The sequence below is a fragment of the Phaseolus vulgaris genome, chromosome 9, assembly GCF_000499845.2.
Source record: "Phaseolus vulgaris cultivar G19833 chromosome 9, P. vulgaris v2.0, whole genome shotgun sequence".
Classification (NCBI taxonomy): domain Eukaryota; kingdom Viridiplantae; phylum Streptophyta; class Magnoliopsida; order Fabales; family Fabaceae; genus Phaseolus; species Phaseolus vulgaris.
This window is the reverse complement of record NC_023751.2, coordinates 21,156,105-21,168,465: the sequence shown is the minus strand read 5'-3', so window position 1 is coordinate 21,168,465 and position 12,361 is coordinate 21,156,105. Positions and strand designations below refer to the sequence as shown.

General features: G+C 35.1%; 1 protein-coding gene across 1 annotated transcript; it reads right to left on the bottom strand.

Annotated features, from left to right (window-relative positions):
• Positions 1–1,653: 1,653 nt before the first annotated feature.
• On the bottom strand, positions 1,654–7,284 carry LOC137820446 (probable inactive receptor kinase At5g10020). The gene is made up of 3 exons (XM_068624547.1): positions 5,950–7,284; positions 3,397–5,001; positions 1,654–2,470 (listed from the first exon to the last, which is right to left on the bottom strand). Exons 1-3 carry the CDS (start codon positions 6,896–6,898, stop codon positions 1,893–1,895), a joined length of 3,132 nt encoding a protein of 1,043 aa, XP_068480648.1. The 5' UTR covers positions 6,899–7,284; the 3' UTR covers positions 1,654–1,892.
• Between the last annotated feature and the right edge of the window lie 5,077 nt (positions 7,285–12,361).

Here is a 12,361-nt window from a genome sequence, read left to right as displayed (position 1 = left end):
CATACTAAAACAGTCTTGTATAAAATGGACCAAACTGCTAAGTTGAAGACAAATTGTGATAGCTAGTTTGGCAAAATTTATTGGAGTTTTATTCTGTGAGTTGTCTTTGACCAATGGACCACTTTCATTGTTAGAACTTAGAAATTGTATCAGAGGATGACAGTTTCCTCACATGTGTACCACAGCAGAAATGTTGCAGGCATATTTCATCCAACAAGAAGAGAGACTGAAGTCTGAAGGAAACATCACACATTGAACTCCAATTCTACGGATGTGACTATTCTTCATGAAGCTTAATTAGGTTAGTTTCAGCTCAACAATGTCAAGCCATTAGATTAGATGGAGAAGTTCTTCTGTATATTTGAGTTTTATTCAAATTTAGTTTTATAAAAAGTATATGTCTATAAAACATGTGTACGAGATAAAAAGAAGTTGAAAAAATAAAATAAGTTTTTTATAAATTAAAATTAAGTTATATATTGTTATACAATTACAATAAGGGGTTGAATTATTCTTTTAAAAGTCTTTTTGACTTAAAAAAAAAATTTGTCCTTTTATGAGAAGAATATTTTATGAAAATAATGTTACATAAGAATAAGAAAAAGAAAGAAAGGATCACACATAGAATTTTGATACTAGTTTATCTTAACATTCAAGACTTTATTGGGATAGAAATGGTGGTTTTTGCAGCATTTTGTTGGTTGTAATGAAACTGTTGGTTCCAATGTAATTAAATAATGCCTCCTCGTTAATTTAGTTTAATGAAGAAACTTAATTGAAAAGGGGCATTTAAGTATGAGTATAATTCTTCTTAACTTGGATTATATAGATCTGGGTCCCTCTTGTTTGGATGGGGTAAAACCCTTTCCAAAGAGGTGAACAAATCATCATTTGCAACCAAATTTCATCTTAAGATTGCAATCTAGTTTCACTCCAATCAGACATTATTAGGCGTCGATGGTGGTGGTTGTACGTCTGACATGGGTGGAAGAGTGAAGATGCAAATGACAAACACATGCCACATTAGATAACTTCTGAAAAAGAAAAATTACATTAAATATTTACAATGTCACGTCATTATTTACACGAATGGTGTCGATACTAATTTAAATGAATGGACCATATTGACTCTATTTAAATAAAATAGGGACTGAATTGAAAAGAAAAAAAAAACTCAGATATTACATTGAATAAACGGACCAAAAAGTCTATTAAACCTATATTATAGTCTACTAAGTTAAGACCAAATACTAGTACTAATCTATTTTGACTACCGTTTTTTTATCAATGATTGTTAGAAAATTTGAATATATATTCTCTCAAAAGTGTTTGAATTACGCGTGATTGACTGCAATATGCGTAAATTATGGTCCAAAGAAAACATACGCAATTGAAAACTGAATTCCTGAAATTGTCACCCAAGACTTTACATAACCAACTGCACATGGCGATGATTCTTGAGATCAAATAAATAAAGACAAAACTTACCTGTTCGACCGTATTTGTCAGGAAATGGCTGATTAACCATTATCCAATCGACGGAAAGAGTGTAACAAGGAATATTCACTTTTCGACGGCTTCAGCGAGAAGACACAAAAGAAAAGGTACAAAAAAAGTGGAGTTCACACTGAAAAGAATTGAAAAACATCTCCGTTTCAAATCAAAACACAAACACTGTCGATTAATCAATGATTGTCGCTTTACAAGAAATACTGTTTTGTTTTTCTAATAAAAGAGAAAAATAGGAGAAAAGAATATAATGATCAGCCCAAAATAAGGCGAGAAACCAATTAAGAGGAGAGACAAGATGGATACAAAGAATGAGAAAATAACAATAATGGGTCGAGGAACCAAAAATAAAAAACTAATTCCCAGACGCATGTACAAAAATTTCAAACGGATATTGAACACAGATCGTCAAAAACTTGTCTGATGTTAGGCCTCTCATTTACAGGGAGAATACACCTGAGAGATATTGCAAGCAGTTCATCCATCTCTTTGGAGGATTCTTCCCCACCTGCAATGTCTCTGTCAATACAGTCCATTACCCTTCCTTCTCGCTCACACAGCCTAACCCAATCTGTAAGATCAACAGCACCTGACTGCCCTGATATTATGTCACCTGCACTTTTTCTTGTCAACAATTCCATTAGGATCACACCAAGAGCATACACATCTGCCTTGAAGGATGGAACCGGTTTGGATGCAGTAACAAGTTCGGGGGCACGGTATCCAAGTGCTCCAAGATTGAGTATCTGCTCTGCAATTCCAGCCGGTGTCATCAGCCGGTGCAGACCATAGTCAGTAAGACGAGCATTGAAATCAGGGCCTGCTAACACTATATTTGTGGGCTTCAGATTTCCATGGGGAAGTCCTCGGTCATGAAGGTATAGAAGACATCGTGCAACATCAACAGCAACTCTTATTCTCTGGGTGAATGATAATGGGGAGTACCTCCGGGGTGTGCTCTCTGTAATGCAAACAGATACATTGATATTACATTCAACTAACAAAAAGCTTATGTATAAAAAAAATCCTTAGTAGAGAATTCGAGAGCTTTAATGTTGCTAACTGTTTGACAAGCTGTACTTCAAAGATACAATGACAAAAAAATACCCCCAACATTTAGACAGACAGACCTGAAGGCTGAAACTCTACAATACACCTAGAATAGCCATGGAAAACTCTACAACACACCTAGAAGTAGACATGGAGCCTGTACAACAGCAAGAGTTTCAAACCACTATCCGAGATGAGCCTTTGTCTGCCAGCTATTGGGAGAAGGTGGTGAAAATTGACAGATGGCAGATAAGATTGAAGGCAGCACCGTGCTGTTTAACATTTTTTTTTATTTCAAATGAAAAAAAAACAAGACTTTATAGTCAGGTCCAATTTGAACAAGCTATATGATATCTGCACCCGGAGCAGCCTGAAGACGCAATGAAAAAAACTTTATAGTCAGGTCCAATTTGAACAAGCTATATGATATCTACACCCGGAGCAGCCTGAAGACGCAATGAAAGTCAAGGCCACAAAATCCACGTAATGATTCTTATACACAAGTTCAGGAAATATTTCTTCATTGGATGCTTAGGTATAAGGATACAACAAAACTTCAGTGCTACATCTTAAGTGCTATTGAGTTTTGATGTTCTCTAATTAAAATTTAAGCTTCACCAAGTCAATCAATGGCAATCAGAAATGTCAACCTTTATTGCACGGACACTGAGGTAAAACTCCAATTTTGATAAACAAAGAACACTAAAAGCACCTAAAGTACTACACCCAAGTTCTGTCTAACAAACGCAAGCAAAGAAAAATATCCATGAAAAAGGCACACAATTGAGAATGTAAGGGATGGAAGTGAGATATGTTGACATAAAAGCAAACTATTACCATAGAGATGAAGGGCCAAGTTGTCCCCGTGTATATAGTCAGCTAAAAGAAGCCTTTCTTGTTCCCTAGGCCCCCAATAGTATGCTAGTAATGGGACAATGTTTGGATGCCTCATAGAACCAATCCTTTTAACTTCTCTAGCAAATTCCTTTTTATGTTTCACCAATCCCACCCGTAACCACTTTACAGTCAACATATGACCACTGTCCAAAGTTGCTTTATATAAAGTGCCATGGCTACTTCTGCCAAGAACTTCAGCTGGGGCTCGAGATAATTCCTCTGCAGTGAATGCTAGGGAAGAATCCAGGAAAAACAATTCCCCAGCCAACCGATCTGGTGAGTAAACATCCAACATCACTGGCTTTTCACAGGTCTCTATGAAACGGGGTGAGGACGACAATGGAGAACCAGGAGAAGACTTCCTTCCAGATGAAGTGGGAGGGTTATCCATCAAATTAAGATTCACAGATGCTGAACTGGTAGCCACCATTCCCTGAGGCAAGCCATGCTCAGAAATTTCAGTGACAAACTCTGACTGTCCACCAGAGAGTGACCTCGAATTGGAAGTCAGAAGGTGGTCATTTGAAAAGCTCAATGAAGTTGTTGGGGGTTGAACATTTGTATTGAACTTAAAGAGGGAAGACCTAGAAAGTCCTCCTAACTTGACATCTCTTCTGGTATTTTGCCCAGTGAACTCACTTCTTCCATGAAATTCTTTTAGTTGTGTTCGATGATAAGCTAATAAAACAAAAGCAATCATAACAGCAGCACCCACGGAGGCAAGAATAATGGCTATCCTGATATTACCCTTTGAACTATGATGTCTACGGTTATCGGGAATGTTATCGGGCACAGAAGAAGTCTCAGGAGAATCATTTGGTAACATTAACTTTCCATTTCCTGGGCGAAAGGATGAAGGAGAGAACTGCCGCAAATTTTCAGGAACTCGACCAGATAGATCATTATTGGACACGTTAAATACAGTTAAGCTGGATGAAAGCTTGTCAGGAATATTTCCAGAAAATTTGTTGTTAGACAAATCAAGGTACTCCAAATAAAGAAGTTTGTTCAACTCATTTGGCAGCGGTCCAGAAAACTCATTCCTAGCCACATTCAGCAGTTTGAGCACACTCATCCTATCTATCTCAGAAGGCAAGGCACCTTCTAAGGAGTTATTAGATACATCAAGATACTCCATTGGTTGATAAGGAGGCATAAGGAGTAACTCACTGGCTCCTGAACCTTGAAGCAGAAGTTGCCCTGTAAGTTGATTTCCAGAAAGATTCAGTCTTGTCACTGATGATGAAGTAACTAAACCTCGTGGAATGGATCCGTTGAGCTCATTTAAACTTAAGTCAACGGTAAACAATTTTGAATAGGTTCCTAAAGTAGGAGGCAAGGATCCTGACAGCTTGTTTGAACTCAGATTAATAACCTCCAGGGGGGCTTCCCAGTTCTGTATAACAGAAATGTCACCAGATAACATATTCCTGCTGATGTCAATGACAGTACATCTTCTCAACGAAGTTGGCAAGGATCCTGATAAACTATTGGATGAAAGATTCAAAATATTTAAACTTGTAGAGTTGATTACAGCGATTGAGCCTGTACACAAGCAAAGAAATGTAAATTAATTAACAGAGTACTGAGTTTACTGTCTTATTTCTCTCAAATTCTTCATAAACCATGATAAATTGTCATTTATATACTTAATTAAAAGAGACTCAAACAAAATTGCTCGACAACCGTGGGACCAAATTGGTATATAACTTGAAACAAGTAAATTCAATTGTAAAATGAAAAAACAGAAGCTTTAAATGATATTGTCAGTAGAATAAAGCCGCTTGCAAAAGCCAAGAGTAAACACTATAAATTCATAGAGAGAGAGAGAGAGAGAGAAAATATAGCATACGAATTCTACAACCATAGATCATCACTGCACTAGAAAATGTGATAAACAAATGAGCTAAATACCAGGAATCATAAGATGCAGAGATGTCAAACCAATAGTTCCTTACTGGAGGGTAAGGAGGACCATCCATTAAGAATGTTTCATAAAAAGAAATGTATTGGACTTAAGCACCATTCCTTTTCCATCATATTCTCCCTCTCTCTCTGTTCCCATCTCCTACCAGACCTCCCTTCTCTCTCCCTATTGACAAAAACACATCGATTTAGCTGCATGCATCATGGTTTCCATTTAAGCACATGCAAAACAGAACTCCTGAACTTTCATTAAAACATCTTTCCCATTCCGCTCACAGCCAGCGACCGCTTTGGCAAAATAAATTCTAAGCGGTTCTCAGGCATGCACCTTTCCTACATCTAACATTACAACACTGCATGTGCATGCACACAAAACACCCAATCAAATGCACACCCGCGCAACTTTCACCTTCCCGGTTTCCCCTTTAGGTTGAAGCAGTAAGAGGGCGGAATGTAACAAAAAAAAAATATTAAAATAACAAATTTTCAAGAATCTGATTCCCATAACCAGAGCTTTAAACAGTGGCAGTTCTGCCTCCATAAAAAACTTGAAAGAGATTTAGTTACCGGTAAACCCGTTGACGCTAAGATCCAATTCTTCCAGCGGCACTGAAGTCTGCAACAATTCCTCGGGCACGGAGCCAAACAATTGGTTCCGGGGAAGCCTAAGAACGCGAAGTGTGGGTAACGAGCCAAAAGAAGGAAGTTCCCCGGTGATGGAATTATTACTCAAGTCCAAAACTTGCAAGTTGCGAAACAGGCCAATGGTGGAGTTCATAAAGAAGTGACCGTTCAAGTTGTTGTGACTGAGGTTAAGAAAATGCACTGTGTTGGCCAATCCAGAAACATTCTCCACTGTGAGGGAAAGTCCGCCAAAGAACTGGTTAAGACTCAAATCGACACGCTCCACATTCCGGAGGGTAGAGAGGACGTCCCCAATTTCGGCCCAGAGAGCGTTGGCATGCAAATCGAGAACTCTGAGCTGCTGAAGGTTGGAGAGGCCACTGGGGAAGCCACCCTTGAACTGGTTGTTGGACAAATTGAGGTAATTGAGACCCCAAAGGTCGTTGATCCGCGCGGGAATGGGGCCGTAGAACTTGTTCTGCGAAAGATCCAAATGCTGCAGCGAGGAGAGCGACCCCAGGGAGGGAGGCAACCTTCCGGTGAAGTCGTTGCCGGAGAGCGAGAGGTTTCTGAGCATCCTGAGGTCGAGGAGAGTGTGGAACTTGAGCTCACCGCCGAGGCGGAGGCGGTCGAGGACGATTCCGGTGACGTTGCCGGACTCCTCGTCGCAAACAACGCCCTGCCAGGTAGTAGGACAGGCGGCGGCGGCCTCGGCCACCGCCGCCGGAGACCAGGAGTCTAGAAGGTTGTGCGGATCTTGAGTTATCCCTTTCTTGAATTCCATGAGAGATCGGAGCTCCGGGAGTGAGGCGGATGAAGAAGCGGAGAAGATAGTGAAGAAGAGAAGAAGAAGAAGAAGAAGCGAGATGAAGAGGTTGGGTGGGGAAGTCATCGGAGTGAATGTGGATGGAAGCAGAAAAAGAGAAAGAGAAAGAGAAAAAGGGACAGAGACACCTTAATTATTCATCTACAGAGAAGAGAGTAAGAGAAGTAAGAGAAAGGGGTAGAGAGAGAAAGAGGAACCCTAGGGGTATCAAGTTAACATCAACAACATTAACATTGGATGATGGGTGGAGGAAGAAGAGCAGAGAGAAACTGTAGTCTAGTGTACTACCAGTAGTAGGGTTTCGTTTTTATTTTAATTATTATTACACAACAGATCTTTTTTACTTTTTATTTTTTATTTTTTATTTTTTATTTTATTTATAAATAAAAGAAAGAAAGAAAAATATGAAAGGGGAAGGATGAGGTGGAGAGTGTTGGTTGGTGGGGGCGACCAAGTAACTACAGTCTGTAAAGGACAACCTCTTCCTCCTCTCTTCTCTCTGTTCTCTATTGCTATATGCAGTTTTCTTCTCTCTGGATAGCAACGGCACCTTTATGTTCCGTTTCTCCGTCTATGCATGCTACTGCCACTTGCAAGTAACGGCGTCACCGTGTCTGTGTTTGTGTGCGTGGGTTGTGCTTAGGTTACACTCTCCTTCTCACCGCTTCTTCTTCTTCTTCTTCTTCTTCTTCCTCACCGCTTCCATTACAGCTTTTCCCCCTCCACCAAAACCCTTTCCATTTTTATCCCTCTTCCAAACCTAAAACATAAATTTAATTAATTAATTAATTACTAATACAAAATTAATAACTGTTTAATGTTTTCCTTTTTTATAAGTTTCACAAACCTTTTATACCAACGCATTACCCATTCATTCCTCAATCAATGTCTTCATTATTTATTAACAAACCAACAATTCTTATACTTATACTCTCTACAGCTAATCACACCTTCTAAAAAATATTTTTTTTCTTTTTTCTTTCTCTCACCTCTAAATAAACTATCCTGTACAATAATATTATAACATCTCAATCAATTAATACAATATTGTTTCAATTTAATCATCTCAAATTCATTCAATTAATTATCAGGACAATTTTCAATTTATTTAATTAACAACAAAATTACTCTTTCTCCAATTAACTGCAACATAACAAAAAAAATTGTCAAATTCAACTTACCTAAATATATAATATATAATGATTAATTATTTCATCATCCGCTGTAGTATTTACCTTACGAAGCAATACTAAAACATTGTTTTACTCATTAATAGCATAAAAAGTTTACGTTGACAATACTCCATTAACCTCTTAATTACTATTTAAAAATAAAACTGTAAAACTAAAACGTATTCATGTAAATATTTAAAATGTGAAGTTTAGTGACAGCACCACAGAGTTCAGTGATTGGGTAATTGCGTGATTACATTTATAATAAATAAATAAAAGTATTTATTAAGATGATGGGTTTAATGAATAATGAATATACAGAAAAGGCCAAAAGAAGGGTTGAAATGGTAAAGAATTAAGTTAAATATAGAGGGATTTGACGGGAAGAAAATGAAAAGAGACGTCGTTAAGTGACAGATAGGGAGTGGGAGGGTGCAAATAGAATAATGATATTCTTATCTTGTATTAACGCATGCTATGGGGTTTCTATTTTCCACCATTGATTTCAATGATCAATCATCTCATTCTCCATCAACAGATCCTAAAAGTCATTTTCATTGCTACCACTTCCTTAATAAAGAAAATGACACTGATGGATCTTTTGGGTATCACTATTTAAGATTTATTATTTGTTAAATAAAAATATTAATTAGTTGTCAACTTTTGTAGTTCTAAATAATGAGGATTTTTGCATGTCACCTCAAATACAACAATAACAATATTCAGAACTTACACAGCTTTTCAATTCAAGTCTCTTAAAAAAAGTATATAAATTTTAGAAAAATAAAGTTCATTTTGAATGAAAAAATAAATAAATAAAAGAACTTTGCCTTCTTGAATGAGTTGAATGAGCTTGAATTGAATTATTAAAATTTAAATTGTCTTCGATATTATTCACACTAAAATATTAACTTCAGATTTCATTCTTTCTTTCCATGAAACTACATCATGTCTTCTTTTATAATAAAATCATTTGGCTTTCTAATACCATGTGTCATGAACTTCCACGTTAATTACATCGAATCAAAATTAGTTTGTTTCTCGATTTTTATTCGGGTAAAAAATTACTTTCATAACTTTATTAAAATATTATTCAATTAACATCAGATACAACGGTAGATGAGAAAAAATACATAAAATATTATCATCTTTTTTATTAATTATAAAAAAAAAGTAATATTTTAAGGGCTTTAAATATTTGTAGATATATTTATCAACGTTAAAATAATTATTACAAATACATTAATTTTGTAAGATAATTTTAAATTTAATTCTCCACAATCTATTTGTATATAATACTAGAACAAATAATATAAAATATTAAAGGAATATCTATATACTATTTATTTAGACATTGTACATAGTGAAAGGATATATGTATTAGTATAGTGCAACATCGTCGGACACATATTGATTATGAGAGTCATTTTTCAATTAATTGAAATTAATTATGATATACGTGTTAATATAGGTCTAATATTGCAAACATATTATAAATAAGTTAATTTGAAGCAACTAAATTTACGTACTTAGTAACATTTGTTACTTTTATCCATCCATTATTAAACATCAATGTCAACTGCATTTAGATTCAAAAACTTCACTATAGATGAGGAATGACAACAAAGGATGTTAGTGACTAGTACCTAAATCAAAGACAATGACACATCAATAACCGTTAAGATGAATAAACTGAAGTTTTTTTAGTTGGGAAGTCATGTCTTGGAAAAATTGCAATAAGGTACTAGAAAAACTTAGTATAAAAATCCTTAACCCCCCTTATCTCTCTCTCTCTCTCATGCTTGGGGATATGTATTTGTTGCTACCTTCCACATTAGAGTTTTCATTTTTTTCCTGAAAAAAATCCTCCTAAGTTGGAATGGAGATGTCTAACACAAAATCATTGATTAGCTTCAAGTAAAAGTTATTGTATGTTTGACAACAAACCCTGCCAAATTGGATATAGACATAAGTCATATGCAAAACATATAGAAAATATACACAAGTCAAATGTGGTACATACCTTTTATTGGTCAAAGATGAATGTGTTTGAGGCACACGTTATTGCACCTTCGGATCTTTAATTAATAGTAGCAAAACCATGGCCATGAGTCCTTGTTCTCAAACTCAACTAAAGCATATGTCAGTGGTAGCATTTGGTCATTAGGGTCCCTTCCACTTGTTGTTAAAATTTCACCTCCATATTAGCCTTTTTAATAAACAAACATAAAGTTTGTGACCCCATTAATTTGTTCAACTTTCACTTTCACTATGAACTCGGAGTTTGTTCTTGAAAGGCTCATGGGCATAATTATAAATTCTTTTGTATTGCTCATCCTCAACCTGTTCAAATTGATTATCACACTCGGTCTCAACCTCTTTACCCTCATTATCACATTCAACCTCAACTTCATTGTCAACCCTAGCCCGATTACCATACTTAAACTCAACCTCACTCTAAACACCTCCCTTACTCCCTCTCTCCACCTCACACTCACCCATATTACCACTCTCAACCTCACTCCCAACCCTATATTTCAAAAGATTATAAACAATATAAGGTTCAGACATAGTGTGCACGACAAAAAATATACTTCACCATATCGCCTTGCAATGTTCACTATGTTAATTGCACCATTATCATCAGACAACAAGTGCAACCTATCTTCTAACACAGAACACCCACCACGAGAATACCACAACTATTTCAATGTTAAATACTCCATTTCCTTTAGAATGTCTAGTATCTCAAAATAACTCTATCTATATGAGTCATGTGACCATTTACTTGTCTCACCAACATATTTTAGTTTGTCAATATTTACAAACTCGTCCATGGTGGACCACAATGTTAAAAAAACCCTTTATACATGACAAACAATAAATAAACATATCCCTAACAAATATGGATATGCTCACAAAGATCAAATAAATTACAAAAAATCATTTAATTAATACAATGAAAAGGAAATGGTGGACCATAGAGAACAAAAATTTTCACGTGGTGGAACCCTAAACCCTAATTAATTGACAAAATGCAATGAAATTAATGAACTACACAATTAATTGTATGCAAACAACCAAAACCTCAAACAACAATATTTTTAATCCCACCATAAATCCCTAACCTAAGGAATTCCACAAGCCTAACCAAGTGGGACTCACCTTATAAATTCAATAGAAAACCATCCACTACACAACGCCAACAGCAAGAGCCCAATCGCCATCACTACAAGACACGAGATCACTCTCAAAATATCACAATCAGCCCTCCAAGAACAACCTCAAATTCCTTCTTGTTCAATGTTCAGAAACACACAAAATTTCCACATCACCAAATGTCTACAAATTACGTTTTACAAATGAAATTGTACAGGTTAATAAAATTTCATGTGTATCACTTTGTGTCTCAAGTAATGACCTACTTAATATCGTCAAAGACAATATAACCAAAGAAACCACCTTGAGTCATTTTACAAAAAGTTGGGATCACATTCAACAAATTACTAACTAAGAGAAAATTGATTTATGACTTTTTATATAGGGACAAAAAGTGGTATTAAACAATATTTATATATGTGTGTGTGATCATAAATTGTATTTAATGTTATTTTTCAAGGTATTATGTTATTATTTCCATATTTATAGATAAAGAGTTTGTTCCCAAAAGTTAAGAAGATATGTTGGATCAATGACCATCAAAATGTGTGATTTAAGTATAAAGGTATAAAAGAAAGACATATTTTCTTTACTACACGTCAATATAGTCAATTCACTATGTCGAGTCAAATATAGTTAATCAATTAAAGATAAATAAGCAAATTGTATTGCCTTATCAATGATATAAGTTGGTAAAATGTATTAAAATGTCATTTAATTCACAATCATGATTTTCTTTTACCTCATCAAGATAGATGCTATTACAATATTTTTTTAATGGTTAATTTGTTTATCATCTTAAATACCTGCTCATATAAAAAATTTAAGCATAAAGATTTAGACACCGAGTACTATATTCACTACTCAAGCTTTACAAAAATTCTATATTATTCTTTCTCTAAACGTTTTAGCTAAATAGTTTGAACTTATATTTTATATTTGTCTATCTTATATTCTTATATTTTCTTTTTATTTTTTGGGGTGTCTAAAGAGACCGTAAGAAAAGAATATTTGGAGTAATTATTTGAAGAATCAAGTAAAAATAATACTATAATTTTATTACCACAGGTAACTACTAAGAATACTCGTTATAAAACTCAATTTTATTGAAAATTAAATATTTTCAAAATTTAAATGTAATTTTATGGTTGAGACAAATAAATAAATAAAATTATATTTTTATCTCTTTTACTCCTTT

Coding starts and splice junctions, on each gene's coding strand:
- LOC137820446 (XM_068624547.1), bottom strand. CDS start 6,898: ATGACTTCCCCACCCAACCTCTTCATCTCGCTTCTTCTTCTTCTTCTT. Junction 5,002..5,949: donor TAGCGTCAACGGGTTTACCG/GTAACTAAATCT, acceptor GCTTGTGTACAG/GCTCAATCGCTGTAATCAAC. Junction 2,471..3,396: donor CTTGGCCCTTCATCTCTATG/GTAATAGTTTGC, acceptor TTTGCATTACAG/AGAGCACACCCCGGAGGTAC.